Source organism: Phallusia mammillata, chromosome 6, assembly GCF_965637545.1.
Source record: "Phallusia mammillata chromosome 6, kaPhaMamm4.hap1.1, whole genome shotgun sequence".
NCBI classification, from domain to species: Eukaryota; Metazoa; Chordata; class Ascidiacea; order Phlebobranchia; family Ascidiidae; genus Phallusia; species Phallusia mammillata.
Genome location: NC_137257.1, coordinates 5,309,039 through 5,328,358, shown reverse-complemented (window position 1 = coordinate 5,328,358; position 19,320 = coordinate 5,309,039). Strand labels below are relative to the sequence as shown.

General features: G+C 33.7%; 1 protein-coding gene across 1 annotated transcript in view; it reads right to left on the bottom strand.

The window, feature by feature from the left end:
- LOC145234790 (uncharacterized) overlaps nucleotides 1-16,566 on the bottom strand; it is a 53,237-nt gene extending 36,671 nt beyond the window's left edge. Inside the window, exons 1-16 of the mRNA XM_080099526.1 lie at nucleotides 16,376-16,566; nucleotides 15,138-15,298; nucleotides 13,026-13,111; nucleotides 11,888-11,986; nucleotides 10,574-10,611; nucleotides 10,297-10,352; nucleotides 10,028-10,066; nucleotides 9,899-9,961; nucleotides 7,749-7,823; nucleotides 6,904-7,047; nucleotides 5,111-5,401; nucleotides 3,853-3,984; nucleotides 3,122-3,253; nucleotides 2,512-2,643; nucleotides 1,610-1,783; nucleotides 575-778 (exon numbers count right to left, since the gene is read on the bottom strand). Of these exons, the coding sequence (XP_079955652.1) occupies nucleotides 575-778; nucleotides 1,610-1,783; nucleotides 2,512-2,643; nucleotides 3,122-3,253; nucleotides 3,853-3,984; nucleotides 5,111-5,401; nucleotides 6,904-7,047; nucleotides 7,749-7,823; nucleotides 9,899-9,961; nucleotides 10,028-10,066; nucleotides 10,297-10,352; nucleotides 10,574-10,611; nucleotides 11,888-11,986; nucleotides 13,026-13,111; nucleotides 15,138-15,298; nucleotides 16,376-16,488 (1,939 nt within the window). The 5' untranslated portion in view covers nucleotides 16,489-16,566. The remainder of the gene's footprint in view (nucleotides 1-574; nucleotides 779-1,609; nucleotides 1,784-2,511; nucleotides 2,644-3,121; nucleotides 3,254-3,852; nucleotides 3,985-5,110; nucleotides 5,402-6,903; nucleotides 7,048-7,748; nucleotides 7,824-9,898; nucleotides 9,962-10,027; nucleotides 10,067-10,296; nucleotides 10,353-10,573; nucleotides 10,612-11,887; nucleotides 11,987-13,025; nucleotides 13,112-15,137; nucleotides 15,299-16,375) is intronic.
- Between the last annotated feature and the right edge of the window lie 2,754 nt (nucleotides 16,567-19,320).

The window sequence follows — 19,320 nt, the reverse complement described above, 5'->3', positions numbered from 1 at the left end:
AATATTTACAAAATACTTTGACAGAACTTATAGGCTTAAGCTGTGAGTCTCAAACGTGGCTCTCAGGGTCACATGCGCCTCCCAACCACTTATTTTGTGGCTCCCACCAAACCTCAGAAAACTAACAAAGATTGTTATTTTAGCTTTCAAGGTAATATTCTTTTAAGATTTTCTCAAGGTTTTATTTTTTTGCGGCTCCCTACACACTTCAAAAACTACCATTTGGCCCAGACTTTTAAAAGGTTCGAGAACCTCTGGGCTAAAGCCAGTAACAAGCATCTGTGTTTAGTCCCAAAGTATGGTATGAGTACAGATACTGAACATGGTATAGGTATCGGCAAGTCGCATTCAGGTATTTTTAAAACTCTACATGCATGCTTATAATACCATTTAGCGTTGCTCTGTAACTTTCTCTTTTAAATTTACTAACATGCAGCCCGCGGGGCGAAGTCTGCCCACCCCTGCAGTAATTGGTAATATGAAGACATTTCTGGTTAAAAACTAAAGAAAATATTTTTTTTATTCTCATTTTACTCACTTAAAAAAGTGCAAATGTAAGAGAATTTTCACAAACCTGGTAGAATTGTTTCCACTAGATCCTCTGAACTAACATATTTGGTTTCATCATTTTTTGTCACTAATTTCTCATCTTCAGGTAGTTCGTATGCTTTGTCCGCATCAAAGATCTCTTTAATGTCCGCATCAGACGCCAGTTGCTTTTTAACTACTTTTTTGCGTCGGCTGCTTACTTTCCGCTGGAGTTTGCTAACATTGGCAGCTGAAATAAGGACAATCAGGATGACACTTAAAGTCACAATGTTTGAATTGGCAAGTTACGTTACTGGATGTGTTTGGAAGTATAAGCATTAAGCCCTAAAAAGTCATACACCTATCAAACACCAGGTTGACTGTTTTTTACTGCTGACTTTCCACATTAAAAAGTGTCTTGTGTAAATTATTACAGAAGGAGAAATGATACCTTCAGTTTTATTAAAGTAATTTTAGTTTTAAGTAGTGATGCACCGAAGTTTCGGCCCGGACTTTTTCGTAAATTCGGCCGAAACCGAACTTTTTGATTGCATGGAATTAATGCCTAAACTTTCATTTTCGACAATTTGGTACATCATAAATTACCTAATTGTTATATGTATAAAATACGAGCCATGTTGTCTGCAAAGTTTGACAAGTTTAGTAAAGCTTCCGTATTGTGAAAGTGATTTTGGCATGTCATAATTGAGTTCACTCGCATCAACAACACAAGGTTCAGTTGAAAACATCCTTTGAAAGGGAATTTTAGGTTCGGCCTGTTTCGGCCGAATTTATTCGGCCTCATGGCCGAATATTCGGTTTCGGCCCGAAACTTTTGAGGCGAGTTCGGTGCATCACTAGTTTTTAAGTTTATTAAAACTATTTAATGAATGAAATTTTGTTTCAGTGATTTGCATTTCATTTTCTTTTTTATCATTGGTGCAATGGCGTTTCAAAATATTTTTGCTAAAAGTTAAAGAAACGTGATTACAGCAATATAAGAAATACAGTTGCAGTAACAATCAACGAATTTTAGACCAAAAATGTTTTAGATGGAATAATTTGCTTAAGTTTAACCAACCATCAATCAGAGGCTGCATGGTTTCAACATATCCAACTTCTGTCTCTCCAGTTTGGCTTTCAACCTCAGTTTGTATTGGTGGTTGCTCTATTTCTTCTACATTTACTTGTTTTTTTGCTGGTTCAAGTGGCAAAATTTCAGGTTCTCCTTGTTCTAGGACACCTTCACTTTGATCTAAAGAAGTAGTTTTGAATAATCAAAAGGCCAAGCAAATTAATGGTATTATTCAAAAGCCCATAGGTTAGAAAGACTAGTGGCTATTCCTGTTATTGCAAGAAGGGATTACATAGTCATTTGACAGTGCATAACAAACAAAATGTGCGTTATTCATCCATGACAAATGTAATGAATAGTGATGGGACGATACCAGGTTTTGAAGCGAGTACCGATACCGAGTACTTAATTGTTGTGTTGTACTTAGTTGTATATCACTGGCTAATTTATCTGCCATGGTCGGGGTACAGGTGTGCACACACACATGCCGAAAAATGTAATCCCCACGTGATAGCGAAAAAGATATACGTAAACTGGAGGAACTTTTTTCAAATTTTGTGCTGTCCGAATCAAATATTGGTATAAAGTTGCCCGTATTCTTATGGTGTACATCGGCCTTCGGTACTCGTACGTTGGTATCGAAAACTGAGACAAAATATGTCGATACCGAGTACGAGTATCAATACCACTGAAATCGTTCGATACCATCGATACCGAGTACCGAGTACTCGTCCCATCACTAGTAATGAAGCTCACATGAGATGCATTTATTCATATAGAGCAGTGTTTTCAAAAACCCCAAGGGGCAGTGGTGGTAACTTTAAGAATCACTGATGCAAACAGTTAGACAACACAGTGTTAAAATGAACATTGTTTTTACTGGTGTTTTACAGAAAACAAATACAGACCTTTATATGAAGGTTCAGTCATTTCTGGAACCACATCTTTGATTTCTATGGCAGCTTCTTGAACCTCCATTGCTTCTTCAGCAACAATATTGGTTTCTGCAATTTCAGCATCAGGTTGAAGTTGCTCTGCAACTAGAAGAATTTATTTTTACCAAAATGTACAATGAGTAAGGTCATAAATTGTGACTAAAATACTGGAAAAGCAAAAAAAAAACATTTGTTTAATATATAACCAAGTATTGCTCATCCAGCAGTTTTATTGTAAACAATCAACATTACGTCCTATTAGTTTAATATTGAAACAAACCAAATTTAAAAAACAACTAACAAAACTGTTGTTTTTTATACAGTAAAAAGTGGAGGTCAATAAAACTATATTTTCAGAAAGAGGTTCTTTTCCTGAGTTAAATTTACCTTTACCAGGGGAAATTCATAAATTAAGTCAGCACAAAAATTTATAGTTTGAAAGAGTTGGGACGTAGGAAAAATAAACATAGCAGCTGCCAAATAGTAAAAAGTGAAACAAACAAACTCCTCTAGTTAAAACCACTTTTACCAACAAAATTGCTGAAAACATGCAATCTCTAATTCAAGTGTTCACGGCACTTACCATTGTCTTGTGGCTCCTGCTGTTCGTTGTCATCTAAAGAGGCTTTGTAATAATCAGAGAGAAATTTTACTTTTTTTACTGTGCCTTGTTTTCTTCTCACAGTTCCAACACGACGTAGTGATGTTTGTTTATCTGTAACCAAATGTTCAACATGATTAAAAGAAAATCATTTTTTGACACACATAAATGAAAACACATGGTGCTTTGGTATCACAGTAAAAAAAGTATCCAAACCCTGGAGTTTGACATAAGTGTTAGTAGTTTGGTTAAGGATTAAACTATAAGCCAATTGTTTGAGATTTTAGATGCAAACAGCACTTTAAAGTACCTAATTTGGGTATTTATAAGAAGTGCTGTTAATTTTTGCTTGGCTGTTAAAACTTACAATTCTTTGCAATTAAATTATAGGCCACTGCAATTTTTTTCGGGATACAAATAGTTTTAAAAGTAGGTCATCTGGTATTTTAATCTGGACAAAAATTTACAAGGCACAAAATCATATCTCTGTATTTTATAGTAAACCTAGAAAAACATTTAAAAAAATTGTTTAGTAAATACTATCAAAAAATATATTGAATGCAGTACATTTAAAACCCAATCATAAAAACTGTAGTAATTATTTCTTTAATAATGAATATTGTTGCAAGCAAAAGCAAATGACAAGAAAAACTGTTTAGAAACCATATAACTAATGTATACAATATTAAGAAAAAAAAATGTTTACTGCTTACTTGTTGGGCTTTCTGGTTCATCGTCAATTGCAATTTCAGTATCATCCAAAACATTTTGGCTTTCAGCAGGTTTTTCAACCTCCAAATCCAAATTAATTGGTTGTGTTTGGTAAGAATCAGATTGAAAAGAACCTGGGTGGCACCAAATTGTCATTATCAACGAAGGATTCAACACTTTTGCAAAGATACAAAACAAGTATATACATCAAATGTTGACAGCAATTGTGGACACCAAATTGTTTGATAAATTAAAAATACATGCCATGAAGTGATTTACAACAAATAATTTGACAATACATGCACGCTACAATTTTAACAACTTTTGAATATGTTTAATAAAAGAGATTTTAATTTTTTTTACAATTGCTAAATAAATAGAAAATTAAGCAAAAAAGATTTGTTGATGAAATCTTTGAAACACAAATTGGATTATTTAGTAAATACAATATCAAAGAAAAGAAAACCCTACCTGTGGAATTTTCGGGAGTCCAAGAAATTTCCAACAATTAAGTATTAGTAGCAAACCAGTCCACCAACAAGCATTCATAACTACAATCCATTATATACAAACAACATATTTTGAATCCGAACTTTAGCCTATATACTGCTGCGATAGTTCCTTAGTTTTGACTTTCATACTATTGTGTCACAGATTTCAAGTCAAAAGAGAAATGTTCAGTCCAGTACCATATTTTTCATGATCATTTAATGTCCAGACTGTTTTATTACTTGAAAAATACTTTTTGCTGGTAAGCTGACATTTAGTGTTTGGTACTGGATCTATCCCGCAAGTAGTAGGCATCTTTTTTGTCGACGATCACTGACTATATAAAATTATATGTCTTTTACACCCGATGTTTCACAGAACAACTTAAGATGCCCTTTTGGGGTGAAATATATATCGTTAAACAACTTTGTTGACTGATTTTGATTAGGAAGCACTGTTGCTTCATCAATTATTGGCTGGTAAGGAGTTTTTATGTTTGTTTTTTCATTCTGTTATAACCTGTTCTTGCACAAGTATAATAATTTCCAAAAAAACACACAAACACTGAAAGCGGAAAAGCTTCAAGCACCTTAATTCTTCAGTTAGTTGGGTCAATCACAAAAAAATAACAATGACAAATTTCAACCGATCCGCCGACAATTTAAACAAGTATTTTGACCTGGACATCGGGTAAACGCATCATGCTTTATTAATCAACAGTTATACATCATGCCCCTACAACTTAAAATTTTTTTTTACAAAATTACATACCTTCAAGTTCTGTCTTAATTTCATCCTCTATAATCGGTGTAGCAACTTCAGCGATGACATCATCAACTGTGACATCATTAACTACTTCTGGTTCAGAAACACTGTAGTCGGTGCTAATGTCATGGGCGTCCTTGGATTGCTCAAGAATATCATCAACATAATCATCGTGCTTATCAGTAATGTCCGATACAACATCAGAGCTAATAATACTGGTTTGTTGCGAAGAAGTTTCAATACTTTCTTTGTCGTCAATTAACGCAAATGGATTTGATTCATCAGTTTGAGGTTGTTCTAAAATTTTTGGTAAATATGATGTTAATATTTTTAAAAACTCAATGCAATAGAATTGATAATTGACAAGACTGTTAAGATGAACATAAATTTAAAACTGGGACCAGTCCTAAAGTGTCTATGCAGACCAGCCATCACAGCATACTCATACATAAATCATAGTATGCCAGGCCCATTGAAGGCCTTATACTGAATCAGCAGGTCACCTGGCATTCCCACATGGCAAAGCATAGGCTAGAAAAATCTAGTCTGTGGTGGGATTTGAACCCATGACATGAGTGTTTCTGGGAATGATGTTCTATTAACTGAGCCTGCATAGCGTGCCTGACTGATTCGGTATAGAGCAGTGGTTCTTAACCTTTTCTCTGTTGTTACCCACAAAATGTTTCGATGGATATATCAATTACCCCTTTTTAGAAAAACATCGCCTAATATAGCTTGCAATCCAAAATAAACCCACAGGAAAGTCATTATTTATTGTACATTTAAAGGTTCATTTCAAAAGCAGTTAATGGGAAGGGTGATACTGCTTTTTAGCTACTAAGCATGCAAATCTGATTATCATGATTATCAAGAATCTAAAGATAACTATAACAGAAAATCTATGTTACCCCCTTTAAAATGCCAAATTACCCCTTTGGGGGTAATTACCCACAGGTTAAGAACCACTGGTATAGAGCCTTCAATGGCCCTGGAGTATTGTAATTGACAAGACTGTTGTCATTTCTAAATGATGTGCAAATAGTGCAGGAAAGCTAATTTTATCACAAACAAACACACTGCAGATGCATTAGCATGATTTGTACTAAACCAGGGGTGCCCAAACTTAAAACAGGTGAAATGGTTTCTAGCAATTTATTTTTAATGAGATATATGCTCGTGAAATTTGGATACAAGATTCAGAACTCTTTGCAAATATCATGTTTTTCAAAACAAAGCGCATAATAGCTACAGTATAACAAAACAGTAGAATCTGTTCAAATGGCTCTGTGGCCCATCGAAAATGTCTTGGTGGCCTAGTACTGGGCCATGGTCCACAGTTTGGGAACCACTGTACTAAACCAATAAACTTTGGTTTGACTTTTGCTGCGCGATTTGTTTAACAGAACTGGGTTGTGTTTTTTTATAATTTTGTTTTATTAAGACAGAGTTTTTGGTACAGCACTCTATTATGAGCCAAAAATGCAGAATTCATGCAAAAAGTTATTCAGTGCAATGTTCAAAACCCTTGTTTAAAAATGAAGCAAATACTTTGTAATTACAGTTTCGTTAACATAAAAGGACATACAGTTAAATTTCCTTATGTAGACAAACCTTAAGAAACAAATAATTTGTAATGTGACACGGCTTTAACTAATCAAAATGGGTTAATCCGGATCTTCGCCTAATTCAAACAAATTTTTGGTCCCAACGGGTCTGGATTACCCGAGGTTTACTGCAGGTATAAATATGTTCTTATGTTCCACTGAAAGCATAAAAGTTAAATGAGATGGAAAACCTACCATTTTCAACCTCAGCCTGAATGTCTGGTGTTGAGTCATAAGATGAAAATACTATTTCTGGTGGAGCATCCTGGGTTTTGTCTCGTTTAGTTGACTTGCGTCTGATACTGCCTGCACGCTTTAACACTGGCTCTGGAGTTTCTTCTGCAACATAAACAGCAAAGATATTTTGAGCAATTGGAAACCGCCGCATAACAACATGAAAAGCAAACATTATCTAGATTTTTAAAAAATGTTAAAAAGAAAAAAGCCAGTATATGGGTGTAAAACACCACAACGTTTCGACAGTTTCTTTTTGCCATTTTTAGGTAAAATAAAACCAACAGAACAGATATATTTAACCAAATTTTACTAAAAAATGAATGAAACTTTATGATAATAATAAATCTACCGTATTTTACGGACCACAAAGTGCACCCGATTATATGGCGCACTGTCAATAAATTGCTTTGATTAGTTTTTTGTTCATACATAAGGCGCACCGGGCTATAGAACGCAACATATTTTAGGGAGTATGGGTTATAAAAGTTTACTTGTTACGTAATAAATGTAAGCAAGTCACAATAGTACAATGAGCAAAAGAAAAAATGAGTCTAGTGAATATCACAGTTGCTAGTTGCTTTTACCGTAGTTTATTGTGTAAGACGGTGGTTTATTTATATAATAATAGTATCGGTACTGGAGTGTAGGCAATAAAACACTACTTGATCCATACATTAGGCGCACCGGCTTATAAGGCGCACAACCAATTTATGAGGAAAAAAAGGATTTAAATTGCGCCTTATGGTCCGTAAAATACGGTACTCAAAAAAATAATTTAAAAATAAAATTTCATCTTTTTTTACCTTCTGGTTCATCAGCAGTCAGTTGAAGATATTCGTAATTTTCAGGAATTACTACATCTTTGTGTTTATCATTTTCTGACAAATATGAAACAGAATCTTATTTATCTTTGGTGCAAAATGTAACTAGATAAAGAGTAAACCATTTAGTTTTTTATCGCTAAAAACAAAGTAATCTAAACTTTGTAGCAACAAACATAAACACAAAATGCAGAGATTGAAAACAGTCATATTTACTGACAAATGCCAGCAGTTTTTTAAAGCATGGTTATATGTTTGGTCATAAGCAGGTACAAAAAATATTTCAAGGCATTGTTACGTTTAAGGTAGGAATCTATACCTAAAAAAGGTTTAAATAAACCCATAGTAAAAATAGGACATTCTCCTAAAAAGATCCTACATTGTACAGAATAATAAAAATGGAAGCACATATGTATGAGCAAAGCGATTTTAAATATTAACACTTTTTATGTTTGTTTTTTGTAATTATAATACTTATAGTTTATTATATTGGCCTGTCTCTTTCTTTTTAAAAAACCAGGTGTTAAGTGACCAGGAAAAATATAAAGAAAAAACCTGCTTGGACATGCTTAACCCTAAGGTTAAAAAAATACACCCTGCTTTCAAACATCAAGTCATGAGAAAGGTTAAGAAAATATGTATGAATGCAGTGGAAAAGTTCAACACAATAACATCATGTGTACATAGTATTGTGTGCTTGGAATCAACAACGTTATATATCAACACACCACATTTTGGTAACGCCCTACATTACAAAACATTAATTGATTGATATGGCCATACATGAAAAAATTGAAAGCCTAGTACACAATCTACGAGGTTGAACAATATTTATATTAGGGCCAATGAAGCGATACTTGTATATGACAGTAGATCGAAGATTCTTATTATGTGGTAAAACCACATGCATATGCAGTAAACCGTGGTTAAACCTGATTCAGTTAATCTGGATCTTCGTCTATTTTGGATAAAACTTGAGGTACAAATGATTTGCAATGTGGTAAGGCTTGAACTAATTAACATCGGTTAATCAGGATAATACGGGCAACTTTTTTGGTCCAAACATGTCCGGATTAACTGAGGTCCTTTTACCCAAGGGATAATTAGACGTGTTTTAATTTTAAATGTAAGCAATATTTGTTCATAGAGACTGCCTGTTTTTCTGAATTTTCAACACACACTCAGCATCGAAAACAATGCAGCGTTAACTTGTCACATGAGCTTAAAACATTCGTAAATCATTTACTTCTTATTTATTTGCTGCCATAAAAAACAATAGGCAAAACACAAACAGTCAAGTTTGGCATTTTAAGTTGTTTTACCCAATATTGAAAATGTGGCTTTAAGGATTTACTAGGTATCATTAAAAAAATGTGGGTAGGGTTTCAAACAAACCATTTAAAGTTCAAATCACAAAAAAAAATACAAAAACATCTTATGTTTGGAAATGTTTTAAAAAGCTAACACCAAGTTTGACAATAATTTGCAAGCTTAATGCTTTATAGATAAATCCTTTGGAAGCATGTCTAACATTCAGAATTAGAAAAATAGAAATTATTCTTTTTTGGAGATAAAATTTAGTTTTGCTGGGTTCTCTTATAAGTTTGCAGTTAATACAAAAATGAGTTTGCAATTTAGGAATTCTCCACATAGGAAGGAAATGGATCTCAAAGACAATGGCTAAACAGCTGCATGTATGTGTATGTGCAAACATATGCTTTGGGCTTAGAAATACCAGCCAGTAAGTTAAGGGTATAAAACTTCACTATAAATGCTATACTGTTCAACTCTTTATTTTATGTCAATGCACTCATAGTATCTTATGGGTAAACTAGTTTAATGTAGTTATTTAATCTAATGTGTCAAGTTACATCATTTTTGCCATAAAAAGAAAGATTTTGAGGGAAATATCCATCTTATCATAACTAACAGCCAAAGTTAGATTTAGAATTGCCCGCAAATAAATTATTTGCAGCATTACTATTTAAAGTGTTCATTAAAAATACATGCAAAAGTGATAACAAATCAAAGTCTTTTTGAAAACAGTAGCATTTTTCTTACTATTGGCCAAAAACACAAAATACTGTGTAATAAAAATAGTGTTACTATTAATGGCAATTTTAAATACATACCAGTAGATAGATCGGTTTCTGCTGGTTTGTCGTTTATGTAGTCGTCATTTGATTGTGGCATTTCTGACAATAAAAAGCTTGAGTTAAAAATGGGTCACAAATGAACACATCACACAAAATAACCCTTACCTTGGACATACGCGTGATGCATATTTGCAAATGTGGAACCTACAAAAATTCACTTCACCAATAAAACACTCGCAAATGCAGAGTGTTATATTGGTAAACACCCTGGTTTTTGTATTTAAAAAATTCAACTTTCTTTAATGCTTAATTTGCCAAAACACTTGGAAAATACATAACCCACCTTTCTGATGATAATTTGAAGCTAGTAACCTATGTTCACCAACTTTTTTTAAGTTGCATGCAAAACAAAACCAGCTTAAACTGATCCAAACCTTTATTTTGATCACTGCTGTAGTTCTCTTCTTCTTCATCAATGTATCCACTAATTCTGGACAAAAAAACAATCGAATAATAATTTAGATAATCACACGACCAATTTGCCAAGCTTTTCTATATAACTAATTGGATTATGTAAACTAATAAACCAGATATTTTTAGCAAATGGCATAGTTTTTTTAATGCATACAAATGGCTATAGATAAAACTTTCTAAACTAAAAATCCAGTTCACATAAATAGACAAAAATCCTAAAAAACACACAAACATTACCTGTAGGCTGAGGTGCGGTCATTGTAGGAATCATTGTTCTGAAAAAAAGCATTATTTCAATAGTTTTCCACAAAAATACCTCCTTTTTCGTATTTATTTTTATAACCGGATATTAGGAAACCCTATCCCAAACCACAAATCTAAATTTAACTTAAACAGTCGATGAAACTTTAAGGTGTGAAATGTGGCAAAAATAACTTTTTGGAATGAACAATACTTTATTAACAAATTTAGCACAGAATAAGGGCCCTGTAAACATGTTACGGGTGCCAGCAAATTTATTACTAGGAAAATGGAATAGGTTGTATTTTGTTGCAAAAATTTGTGCATGCTTGTTTTGAACAATATATTATTGTTTATGTGTCACTTACTTTACTTTTACTTTCAGGGACATTTTTGTTGTTTTTTAGGGATGTTTCAAGTGGCTTTTTGATTTTACGTGAGATTTTAAATCAATTACGTAATAGGAACTGACCACTTTGGTATAGGTGGTCACTTTAGTCATAGATTTCAATTCAGATGAACTAAACTAGAATACATACAGCATAGACAATTTAAATTCATCAGAAAATTCTGCTTAATTGCACATTTTAGTTAAATGCAGTAAATTGAAGTTTTCCAAACACGTCTGTGTATGATAATTGTTGACAAAAAAACATGTTTTGGACAATTCTAGAATTAAATCAGTGAGTTGACATGTGCAGCATGCAAGCAGTGCATGTGATACAACTGTTGACAAGTAAACACAAAGTGTGAAAGTGCCAGCCATAAACAAAATACGCTTTTTAAACGATATCCCAATGTTTTTTTTCAAAGATCTCCCAATTCTAAAGTACTGGTGCAAATTGGTCACTGATACAATTTGCTAAAATTGATTTGCCAGGATGAAGGTTTTTGGGTAAAAATACACTCCTATTTCATTCATGGTTTTAAAGTAATGTGATTTTCATGACAAACAATAGGTTTTATTTTTGCTTGGGTTCTGGGAAAAAATTATCTTGTTTACAGTAAGGATTGACTAACAAAAATATTTTGTTGTTGTTGTTTGTTTTTTACAGTTGAAAAAGGCTGGTCAGTTTAAAATTGTGCTGGAACAGGATTCAACAACATAGATTACAAAGAACTATTCCCAAACAGATATTTTCCTTCTTAAACATCTTTGTTTCTTGTATTATTTTAAACCTGGATGGTCAAAATAAAACTTCAATGCACCATATTAATATCAGAATTTCGTATCTTGCAAAGCTTTGAAAGGTATTTTTGTACCATTTGACACTCTTGCATTTTTCTACATTATTTATTTGAGAAATTTACTGGTTCATATGGAAGTTGTTCTTCTGCCTCAGGTTCGTCGTTCTCAGCTGGTTCAGTATAGGAGTTAGTAGTGTAAGCTTCAGTGGTGTTAGCAGTGGGCTGAAACGTCAAACACATCATGCAATAGACAGTTGCGTGCATTGTGCTTTACAGGAAATAGCCACACACAGCATGCATTTAGCTTGCGGTATATTTTTTCATTCAGTTAGTCACCGTTCATGCAACAACTAAGCATAGGGCAGTGTTTCTCTAGTTTCGGGCTATTGGTCATTTTAAAATGAGCCACAAAGCTTGTCACAATGTGAAGAAACTAAATATGTCCACTATGGTCAAAAACCCTTGCTTACAAATTTATGGTTCAAATTTATATTACCTTCACAACCTAAAACACCTTGTTACCACTGTCTCATACTGTGTACTGATACATTCCTCTAGCTTGTCAGTCAAATTCATTACATTATAATGTGTCAAAACAAACTTAAAATGAGTTAACTACTTTGCGAAAATTTTTTAAGAAACAATGAACTAGGGGTGGGAATTCCCATAGTGAGTAAGCTAAGATTAATGGCTTGACTAGTTTCTGATGCCGTATTTCGAATCGGAAAGGGATGTTAATTACTAGTTCCTGGTAAATGTATACAGTAGCTGGAATTAGTGTAGAGCAAAGCATCCTTTATGTGGTAATGTAAAAAAAAGTTTTTTTTCTATTTTGTATGCGCCAATAAACATGCAAATAAAAATATGACATCATGGGCACTCGGTTTATAGTTCTAAAATCTCTAGCCAAAAAACAGACAAAGCAATGTAAAGTAAACCTCAGGTTAACTAGATTTGATTAATTCAGATCTTTGACTAATTCGAAAAATATGGTACAAATATGGTACAGACAGAAACAAATATGGTACAGACAGAAAATAGGTACAAATAATTTGTAATGTGCTTTAGCTAATTGACATCAGTTAATTCGGACATTTTTTTTGGTCGAAATGGGTCTAGATTACCTGAGGTTTGCTGTATCTGTATATTATAGTAAAACATTATATTTAAACACTACCTAACGTACTTTCAAATGTACACAAATTTGAATAGTCACAGCCAATGTTGCAAAGTTAAAAAAAAAACTACAGGACTCCCAAACCTGGGTAATGTCTTGTTCCTCTATAATAATGTCTGGTTGGGGTAACACGTCCGGTGGTGGTAAAGGCGGTCTACGGTGCTGTCCATCTGTACATGACAATCACTGTGTTATATATACAATTGTACTAGTTTAACTGCAAGGTCTTTACCACTACTTGGACTAAACAGCACTTTATTATGTAGCTAGTGACGGGTGACCTGAAACAGTGATCCTAGGTTAGCAAAGTGATCCTTAACTTAGCAAAGTGACACCTAACCAAAATGTGATCTATCGGCATAATAAAGTAAATGACTGAAAGTTAAACTAGAAGGGTGGCTTAGCACATTTTGTCATTGCCTATACACTATAACCTATTTTAAAACATTCATATATTTCCTCTGCTTATTTTATATTGGGTCCCACATTATCCAGCGTCTTTTATAACCTTAGTTGTTTCTGCAGGCAGAAACTCATGGGTCCCCACACATGCAAAGTTAAAAATAATGCATTTCAAGAGATAACCATGAGAAAGTCGGGTGTTGTAAGGTAAAACACAGTGATCAGCACTGGGCTTAAATAATAATACTATGAAACCACAATAATTCAATCAATAGTACTACAAAATTTGAGCCCAATCCGCCAATGTTTAAAGGTTTGACCACTAGAGGTGCTTTGAGCAACAACCATTAATGCTTCTGACTACATAGGGCTGTTAACAACCCCCTAACTGCCATGCCACAAAAACGTCCAACAAGCAACCCACAAACACAAGTAACACACAACTGGTTGCCCTTGTAACACTATTGGGCCACAGAAATCTTTCGTTTGTGGTGCCCAATAACATACAAATACGTTTTACACTTTGGGGGCTAGTGGGGTGAATGTTGGGGCTACAGGGTTGAACACAACAATCAACACCTATAAATGGCCTCTTCTTCAAGCTATCCAAATTTCAGCCCATTCCGACACTGTTTAAAACCTCACCCATTTTAAGGGGTTAACAGGGTAAATACTGGGGTTATCAACACAAACAAAGTGGGAAGCACATCTACATAACTATCTTTATCATATGTGTAAGTTTCATCCGAATCCATTAAACATTTGATGGCAAAACGAGTCGGACAAACTTTGCGGGGTAAAAAAACATTTTAGGGGGCTAGCGGGGTAAGTACTGGGGTTATCAACACAAACAAAGTGGGATGCACATCTACATAACTATATCTACCATCTGTGCAAATTTCACCCAAATCCATCATACATTTGATGGAAAAAACAGTCGGACAAACTATGGGTGAAAAAAAAAACATTTTAGGGGGCTAGCAGGATAAATAGTGGGGTTATCATCACAAACCAAGTGGGATGCACATCTACATAACTATATCTACCATCTGTGCAAATTTCACCCAAATCCATTAAACATTTGATGGAAAAACAAGTCGGACAAACTTTGGGTGAAAAAAAACATTTTAGGGGGCTAGCGGAGTAAATAGTGGGGTTATCAACACAAACAAAGTGGGATGCACATCTACATAACTATACCTACCATCTGTGTAAGTTTCATCTAAATTCATTAAACATTTGATGGCAAAACGAGTCGGACAAACTTTGGGGTAAAAGGGGGCTAGCGGGGTAAATACTGGGGTTATCAACAAAAACAAAGTGGGATGCACATCTACATAACTATATCTACCATCTGTGTAAATTTCATCGAAATCCATCAAACATTTGATGGCAAAACGAGTCGGACAAACTTTGGGGAGAAAAAAAAGAAGAAAAAAAAGAAAAAAACAAAAAAAAACAACAACAACAATTTGAGTAAAATCAATATGTGTCCCCTTCAGGGAAGGGGACCCATAATTACCAGAGCGTCAAAATAATAGGAGGCCGAGCCCAAGTAATTAGACCCAATGAACACAGCAAAACTTAAAGAAGTCAGAATTGTGCCAAGTTTGGTTGTGTCTTTAAACTTTCATTTTTATACTGTATCAACAAACATCCTTACATGGTTTTCCAAATACGTTGAGCCATTACAAAAACAGTCGCATATTAGAGTTTATCAAGACTTTGCGAAAACAATAACAAACAACATTAGAAAACATTTATGTTTGTAACAAAGATTATCTGTAATTCTACCTTTAGATTTGACTCTTATCGAGGCCCGAACAGTTTCTCGACCACTTTTAATGGATTTCTTGTTTGGTTGAACAAGATCATAAAACCATTCTCCTGAACGTAACTTAATCTTCTTTTTGATTGTAGAGTTGTTGGTTCTAGCTGCTTTGTTTTTTAACCTCCTGTATAACAAAAAAAGAAAACATGTATATGAAGTAATAGAAAATTATAACCCGCATACTACTATAGTAACAAACAACGAAACTGGACAAAATGACAAAAACGTTGGGTTAACCTTATAGGTAAAAACTGTGCCTAATTATCATATATATAATGGTTCCATGATTTTATATTGGAATAATAGTCGTTACAAAACATGTCTTTGACTGTTATATATATCCACATCTTTTTTTTCTTTTTTTTGCAAATTTAATTTTTGAGAAATTATCAATAACAAAACCAAAGTTATTTAACAGTTGTTGTACAAGAAAATCAATAGCAAAGTATTTAAAAATCAAGTGAAGTGAAAACTGTCAGTGGAAAGTTGCCAAATGTGCTAAACAACTGCCGAGCAATGGACAGGTTAATTAAAACATGGGCATGAAATCAATTTCAAAGTTTTTGAATTATAGATGTAAAGAAATTACTTTACTAAAAGTGGTTTGTAAGCCACTGTGGTTGGCCTTAGATCATATCTACAGGTATGGTGGTATTTTAAAGTTTAATTTGTGTGTCACTGTAATTTTACCTACTCCCAGAAAACCACAACAGGGAGATTATTGTTAGAAGGTATAAAATACATTTTGGCAAATGATGCTGTCTGTTTTAACAAAAAAATAAAAGATCGTGGTATTTTTTATCACTGGTATAATAGGTAAATTCAAATTAGGGCTCAAAGGCTAACAATTTCTTTTATTGAAAGCCTGTCCATAATTATTAATAAATGCAGTTACTTAACCATATAAGAACTGTATGTTATGGTGAAAAACATTAATTTAAACAACCAATTACCGTTTGTTGTCTTAGTTGAAGTTTTATAAATATTGTTGCTATCAAGTTATACCAAAAAATAAGGGAAAACAAAAAGTGAAAATTTCCACAAATGAGACAAAACAAAATGTTTGCAATGATACCATTAATTACCAAATTGTTTATTTTCAGATTTAAAACCAAGATTTTCTTTACCAAAATAAGGACAAAACTTAGAAATTGGAATGCTGTGGCAACCCTGCATATAATAATGGTTAATTGACACTTACGCAATTCGTTCATCTTCTTTTTTCTGCAGAGCCTCATCCCTATTCAGAACATTAGCAATCCATTTTCTTTCGGTTTCAGTCAAAAACGTCAGGTCAAGAGCATGGCTATCCATTTTGGTCACAAAGAAACTTACCCCAACACCTAACTAAGAATAAAAAACTAAAACAAACTGAAAAAAATTCATGAAAGATTTTATTTATTTTTACTTGTTCGCAATGATGAACCACAAAATTTGAAAACATAATCACAAATTTTTGTCAGCCATACAGACTGATTTTTTTTAGTCCTAATGTAAATCCAAAAAGCCAAATTGAAATGTTAAAAAGATTTGCTTAATAGTGTAAAATATTTCATAGCTTTCACAAAAGGTGGCATCTTGACAAAACATGTGTATAACTGCTGTGTAAAGGTGTATAACTACAGAAAATCAATAACCCTCAAGTTTCAAGTAAAAAAACAAAAAACACTTATAAAGTAGTGTAATCAAAATTACCAGCTGACAGTTTATGTGTATATATAGTTTATGCTTTCATTTACAGACATTTTAACAATATCTGTTGTCATAATTGCATTACGTGTAAATACTACAGGCAAGCTCTCTTTCAGTAGAATTGATTTGATCTAAAACACAATGTTTTAGCTTACTTTATACATACTTAGCAATCCAAACTTGCACCTAAACAGTTTTTACACTATAATAAAAACGAACACATCTAACGTAGTCCATGCCACCCTTGCAGCTTGCACATAGGCTACATACTCAATAGAAGGAAGTCGCAACAGTGCCCAAAGCGAGGCTGTCTAACTTCCTGTTAGGTGCGTGTCGTCACAGGCTATGCTTTCCTGTTCATTTAGAGCCTTTTCTTATATACTAACGTGGAAATTTCAGCACTTAAGGTCTATTCAGGAAGCCATGCTTCATTAAACCCCATTGTGAACCTAATTAAAGTTTAGCCGCAACTTTCAAAGCATTTATTGTTGCTGTTATTAATTAATTATATATTCGATTAAAGTGTAGCGTTGAGGTTTTGAAGGCTTCAAAGTTAAATTGTTTAATAGACCATGTTACAATTTAGTTCCATTGGAAGTATTAATAAATGTGATGTCTTCGCTGACTAATTTACAACAAGACTGTTGTAAATTATGTTGGCTGACATCCTGTCTACATAGTTTAAGCCTGATACATCAGTTTTTTCAATTTTCCGTGTAGACAAATAAAAAACAAGTAATTTATGAAAGATGCCTGGGATACACCAAACTTCTGTGTATAGCAGAATTTAAGTTTTGTTAAAATTAAGAAATGATTTAAATCGCATGATCATGTTCCAGTTTAACTGCAGTAGTGTCCTGCACACAGTCACATATACAAAACAACATCAGCCAACTTTTTATATATGTTTAACCAAATAGAATCTGGTGCATAACAGTATCTGTCAAATACCCGAAAAATTTTTGATGATACAGGCTTATCTTTTTTAACTGACAAACTCATTTTAAAAGCACTACATAATAATTATTAGACAGTTTTAAAATTTAATTTACAGATACAAATAAAACTGATGCTTGAAATCTTATTGAAATCTCCCTGAATCAAATACTTTAAGTTAAACACACCTCATGCCACAATCCACATGTTTAACACAAAACCAACAATCCAACACCTCAGATTTACCATAAAAATATTCAACAGTCTGGTAGTCGATGTAATATGTACTATTTCAAATTACTTTGTTGTTGGGAACAAAATGTGTTGTAGGTTTAACAGTTTTATTGTTTTAAAAAAGTCGACCGTTGCATAAAAATTAATATACAAAGTAGTATAATTACCACCAAGAGTGAAAAATTGAACCGTTAACGAACCGCCACAGGCAATAATAACAACATACCTTTGCATTTACGACCTCAGCTCATGTTCTTGCGAGGAAATTTTACAAACGTTGTATTTACATTAACATGCTTGACTGCACATGCCAATCAACGCGATATTTTCACAGTGACGACACGACGAAAAAGGGCGTCGTCTTTTTACGCCTACTCGAGTCTTTAAAGTTGGTAAAACAACTAAACAACGCCCCTCCTATTGTAAGGATTGGTTACAGAAGGCCAAACGTTCCACATGAGATTGCACTAACTCTAATACAAAAAAATCAAAAGGTAAGGTGTGGAAACACCTCACTTCCAACTATATTAATAGAAGCCACATGTTTCCCGTAACTATGAAATGTGGCCAAGTAGTTGGTGGAACCAGTCAAAAGGGACCTAAAACTAACCACCGATAAAAAACCAACATCCTAAGTGAGAAAAATCAAGAAAGAGTTGACGCAATAGACTTTTTCTGGTGAACACTTGACCCAACTTAACCAACACTTGTTATACTGGATTCGCTCCAGAAACATGATAAGTTTTGAAATGTATGGGCGCCGACACTCAATGTATCTCAAAATTAACATATTCTGTCAAAAAAACTGAAGATTGAAAAGGTTTTATGTTCTAAGTAGTGAAGGAAAGATGGTCAGAGAATCTCTAAACAAGCCATTTTAACGATGTCTGTATATTATTTTCGTTTCTGCCGTTGTTTTTATAAACCCTGAGGTTTTACAATATGGTAGGCTACATGCGATAGATGCGTGATGGACGTGATGCTAGTGCTACGTGAGATTTTTTTACGTAGGGTGGTTCAGGCTTTGTGCAACGCAATTCTTCTGTATGTAATTTATGCCTAAACGTACACAATTACATAATATTGTACCCCAGTACAAGTATGCCAAAATGGTAGGCTACACCCTTGCAAAATTTTCTGTCTGTATATGGGTCAGGCGCCCTGGACCACGATGTCAACCACGCTGACAAAATTCTACGACACTTAGTGGTAAAATATTTCTACTCAAAAACTCACACAATGTCGCTAGAGATTTCTATTTTAGCGAGTGGTTCTCCAAATGTG